We start from the raw sequence: 5,783 nt of genomic DNA, 5'->3' as shown, positions 1-5,783 counted from the left end.
TTTTCAGAGTCTCAATCTAGGTGAGTTAAAACCAACTTGGATAATAGTAATACACGGTTTAGCTTTGCTTCTAGAAGAATACTAACATTTATGTAAATCTAAATCAAAATTAACCACTTCGCCTCTAAAAAGGAAAAGGCCAAAAGGAGTTACGGGTCGTTGCTTTTCTGTGGTTAAAGAACTATAAACAATGTTTTTTTTCTTTTTATTATCCTGGGCAATGCGGTTATATATGAAAGAATTGGGCTGTTATTGGTAATGTATTATGGGCCAGACATGGGAATGAGATATAAGAGCCCACTAGGATGAATAATGAGCCCATTTTATGTTTATGGTTATGCTGGGCTGTAATGCTGGTCTGCTTCTTCTTCCACCCTCGCTTGCTGACGGTTCAAATTAATTTGTCGTGGATAAAGTGGGATTTTCAAACATGTTAGATACCTTTGTTTCTTTTTCTTCTTTTTTTATATAGTTGACATACTCCCGTACACAATATATGTATGTGTAATTATTCCCAGCAACGGTGACCTGTTTATTTTTATATTTTAAAATTATTTTAAAAAAATTTAATTTTTTTATTTTTTTATTTAAAATTAATATTTTTTTTTATTTTCATATCATTTTGATTAGCTGATATCAAAAATAATTTTTAAAAAATAAAAAAATATTATTTTAACATGATTTTAAATAAAAAATATTTTAAAAAATAATTGCAATTACACTTTCAAATAAGTAAAAATTACCTTTATATTTATGTTTCATAAGACTATAAAGAACGAATATTTAGACTTTTTATTTAAAAAAAAGATAAACAAATATATAAATGAGAACATATTAATTTATAACAACTCAGAAATTAAAGATTTTTTCTTGATAAAAATAAAAAAAATATATATATGGTGTTTTGACACTGCCTCATGATATAAAAAGCAAATTGATATAAAAAATAATTTTTAAAAAATAAAAAATATTATTTTAATATATTTTTAAATAATTTTTTTTTAATACAATTGTGACCACACTTCCAATTAAATAACAATTATTTTTGTGTTTATGTTTCATGAGGCTATAAAAAGAAGAATATCCAGACTTTTTATTTTAAAAAAAAATAGACAAGTATATGAGAACATATTAATTTATAACATCTCAGAAATTAAAGATTTTTTCTCGATAAAAATAAAAAATTTATATGGTGTTTTGATACTGCCTCATGATATAAAAAGCAAAAATATGTTTGATTGGAAAAATACATAAAATAAATTTATATTTTGAAAGAATTTTTAGTAAATCTATATACTTTAAAAATATAAAGTATAATAAAACAAATGTTATATTTGTATTAATTGTTTACATCTTTTCTATCCCAGTAACATTATCAAACACTACCTCATTAAATCTAAATGCCAAAGATACAAACTACACATGTTTTACGGAAAAATATTTTTTGCATTTAATTTACAGCGCAAGTTGGAAACTTGGTCGGTAATTTCTGTATTGATCATTTGGATAGTACTAACATGGCTAAATTATTTTAAGGCAAAAACATGTTCTATAAAATACCAACTTAGAGTACACCGCTCATATCATTATCTTGTAATTTTAAACTCTTTGTACCCACCAAGCAGCTTGTAGCTCAGTAGCGTAAGGCTCAGTAGCGGATTATCAAACACTACCTCATTAAATCTAAATGCCAAAGATACAAACTACACATGTTTTACGGAAAAATATTTTTTGCATTTAATTTACAGCGCAAGTTGGAAACTTGGTCGGTAATTTCTGTATTGATCATTTGGATAGTACTAACATGGCTAAATTATTTTAAGGCAAAAACATGTTCTATAAAATACCAACTTAGAGTACACCGCTCATATCATCATCTTGTAATTTTAAACTCTTTGTACCCAACACCATCTTACAAAATCAGAGCCGAAACTTGGACTGCCTTCGTAAACACGCACCACTCCGGATCCAATTATTTTATCTAACCCTGACTCAGTCTTATACCAGGTCGAACTCTGTTTTTTTATTTTGCCCCGCCAGAGTTTCAATGGCAGCTCCGCCTCATTTTAGACAGGCTAAAGGCCCAAAATGGGCTTCACTGAGCTGAAGTTATGCGCGTGTAGATGTTAATAAATTCAGGTTTTTTATAACCCATTTATTTTTTCATTTTAAAAATATTTTTAAAAAAAATTACAGATTTTTTTACTCTTTATCTCCAATCCAAACTATTTTTTTATATTTTCAGATAATTAATATAATGATATTAAAAATAAATTTTTAAAAATAAAAAATCATTATTTTGATATATTTTGATATAAAAACATTTTAAAAAACAAGAAAAACCATAATACCAAACTAACTCTTATCATTAAGACACGGCATCGTATAATACATTCGAGAGACGTAGCACACAGGAAAGTAACAGGCAAATTCGTGGTAATTCTTTTTTTTTAAAAAAATGTCATGATGTGCAACGCGGTATCATACGTTTCCTGTCGCGTCACGTGTGCTAACGGAACGTAGCGAAGACACCGTGATAACCGATAAACTATTAATATATTATCGGTGTGTTTTCTCTATTAACCCCGCATGCACGGCCAAGTAAATCTACGGACAGAAGCACGCAAATGCGATGGATTGAAAACATATCCATGCAATAATTTCAATAAAACTATATTTAAAAAATTCCCTGCTGCATTTTCTCTGCAGTACAAAACTTGAGAACCATTATCCATCATCAACCTAAACCAACATTTTGAGGACAGTAATCAAGGCAAATCCATATGAATATATGTACGTATTTGTAGGTTTTTAACTATAGAAGTACATTTGATTATAGTAGGGTTTCAAGCAAACAATAATCACCCTTTAAACCGTTTCACTCATAAAATCTTATTTTATTTTATTTTCTAGATTTAAGCTTTTCAATGACAACACAACGAACCGACTAAACCAAATGCCCAAAATATGTACTCCTATGTTTTTTATTGTTTGAATTTGTAGTTTTTCACGTTCATGATAATATTTCCACACACAACTACCATATATATAACACAACCTAATAATGGGCTGAGCAATGGTAATATCTTATGCATAGAAGATTTTAAAAATATATAATAATAATAATAATAATAACAACAACAACTTACGTACAGCCCATCCAGGTCATTTTCTTACTCTTACATTAATATTTTACTTGTTTGAATAAACAATCGGCTGGTGTTGCAATGGACTAGATCAAAGCTAGTGTTGTGAAAGTTATCTCGTTGGGTACAATACGAGGAAGGAGCGGATATATAACAATTACACCAAATTTAATGTTGTTGAATATATCAACCTGTCGGCATTTTAATTTAACATATGATATATGAAAAAAAAAAGCCATATAAGTTTTCTTAACAGGATACGTGCACTCACACTTAATATAATCTCTTAGGAACGAAGACAACGGTTTTTCTCAGTAACTACCATCCCCCCATACGTGCACTCACACTTAATATAATCTCTTAGGAACGAAGACAACGGTTTTTCTCAGTAACTACCATCCCCCCACCCCAGAAAAAAACATAAAAAAAGACCTAGACTTCGCTGATATTGTTTCCCTTCTAATTAAGTCGGTTTAGGCCTTCTATATAAATCGTGCATCTTTGGAGATTCCTCAATTCGTACCAAATCCAGACTACTTCTGTATAGATAGACATCATTTGGGTTATCAAAGAGGGTTCTATTACTTAAAGCCTGCCGAGCGCTTTAGCCAGAACTAATCCAGAGATCCTAGCGAGAATTTTCGGTAATATTTTATCTGCTTGTTATTTGCTAGGGTTAATAATTCTTGTATGTTTTTTGTAATATATTTTTTATCTGCTTAGAATCAATTCATACAACGTTTTTGTTTAGTTTATTCAAAGGGTGTCTTATGTACATAAGATATATGATAATATGTAAGCATATGTCTAAATAAATTTAATAAATTTTTCTAAATACAAGAAGAGGTTGATGTTAGGTTATGCTTTTAAAATTGTCTAGAAAAGAGAGCTATTCTAGACCGACTATAGACTGGTTCAAGGATTACACGTTGTAGAGTAAAAAAACGTAAGTAACTATTTTTTTATTAGAAAAATACTCTTCATTCATAAACAATATCTTTGTCGTGGAATATTGGGTAAAATGTCCACTTTCTGTCTCCTCTTTTCATTTCGAATCCGGAAACAATTTTTTATATGTATAGCTTGCGGAATATTATAGTAGTGTATGACTCTCTTTTCCTGGTTTGGGTAGAAGCTAGAATATATTGCAGTACACACAACACTGTACATATTTATAATTGATTTTCCTGGACAACCAGGGCTAGAAAGATTTCAATCTCTGAATTAAATGGTGTAATTACATGTTTTATAATCACGCACTTGCGGGAAAGTGATTGAGCATGTTTATAATTGCAGATATGGGATTAACCAAGATCAAACATCCTAGTCATAGCCAACATTATCTTTTGCTGAAGTATCCACAAGAGCCTTACCAGTGTAACGGGTGCATAGGGCTAGGCTTTGGCCCATGCTACGAATGCGAGCACGAGGACTGCAGTTTCTATCTCCACGAGGAATGTGCAAATGCTGCCCCGTCCACCTCCCATCCATTTTCTAAGTGCAGCTTGAAATTTCACGACAAGGCTCCTCAAGAGGGTGAAAGATACTGTGATGCTTGCGGAGAAGATGTATTAGGGTTCGTGTACCAGTGCAAACACAAAAATCCGCACGATTTCCATCCTCGCTGTTTAAAGCTCCCGCGTACCTTGACAACTGAAGATGGGTTGATGCTACAGTTGAGGAAAAAATTGCCATCGAAATGCTTATACTGTGGAAGCAAGGAAACCTCGAACAGAATCCAAGGCTGGTGCTATGTTTCTTCCTCTGATCAATACTGTTACCATATAGCTTGTGTGAAAAACATGATTCTGGAGAAGTGGAGAAAGGGTTATTTCATTCAAGATGGCAACGTGAAGTCGAGTTACCTAGCGCTTCAAACTTTCAACCCAAGCAGAGAAATAGTACTCCCAAGCGGGAAAAGCTCAAGCAAGGCCAAACAAATATGGAGCACGGCAAAAACAGTTATTATGCTTATTGTTTCTGCTTTGTTCGGAGAACCGACGACTCTCATTTCAGTGCTTGTTCAACATTTACTCTCCAGTTAAAGGGGAACGCAGACCACATCGATGATTTTGTTTTTGTGTATAGAATCTTGTAATTAATGTTTGTTTGAGTGCTACAATATGACTTTTCGTTTTGTTCATATTGTTCCCAAAATATTCGTGTAGATTTCTGAATATTGTCAAAGAGATGTAATTAAAGATATTGTTAAAAAAATAAATCATGCATGTTAAATGGCAATTGCAAAAATATTGCGAGTTTGTGCTTGGTTCAAGCATGCTTTGATTTGGCCATTCTCTGTATGGCTATCGTTTACTGATAATACTATATGTAAAAATATTGTATTATTATATACGCAAGATCTCATTGAAAGCAAATCATGTTATGATAATGTTTCCAGTAGGTCTGTGACTACCCATGTATGCTTGTTTGTATGTAGAAGAAGTGTGCCATAAAGAAAATTACGAAAGATTTTGGTGAAGGACTCGAATTTTTTAAATTCTTCATTTTTTAATAACAATCACGAGTTAATTATTCTAAAATTGTTTGTATGATGAAATATGATTTTCTCTTTTCTTACATCTATTTTTATCTAAATATTAATAATTACATTTAAGCTTTACAACATTTTCTAGA

At 31.2% G+C, this 5,783-nt stretch overlaps 1 protein-coding gene across 1 annotated transcript; it reads left to right on the top strand.

Moving 5' to 3' along the window:
* Window positions 1-3,677: 3,677 nt before the first annotated feature.
* On the top strand, window positions 3,678-5,400 carry LOC105128646 (uncharacterized). Its single transcript, XM_011030440.1, has 2 exons — window positions 3,678-3,790; window positions 4,443-5,400. Exon 2 carries the CDS (start codon window positions 4,445-4,447, stop codon window positions 5,189-5,191), a length of 747 nt encoding a protein of 248 aa, XP_011028742.1. The 5' UTR covers window positions 3,678-3,790; window positions 4,443-4,444; the 3' UTR covers window positions 5,192-5,400.
* Window positions 5,401-5,783: the final 383 nt, after the last annotated feature.

This window comes from Populus euphratica, unplaced genomic scaffold, assembly GCF_000495115.2.
Source record: "Populus euphratica unplaced genomic scaffold, PopEup_1.0 scaffold1.1, whole genome shotgun sequence".
NCBI lineage: Eukaryota > Viridiplantae > Streptophyta > Magnoliopsida > Malpighiales > Salicaceae > Populus > Populus euphratica.
The sequence above is the reverse complement of the archived record's forward strand: the minus strand, read 5'-3'. Positions and strand labels throughout refer to the sequence as shown.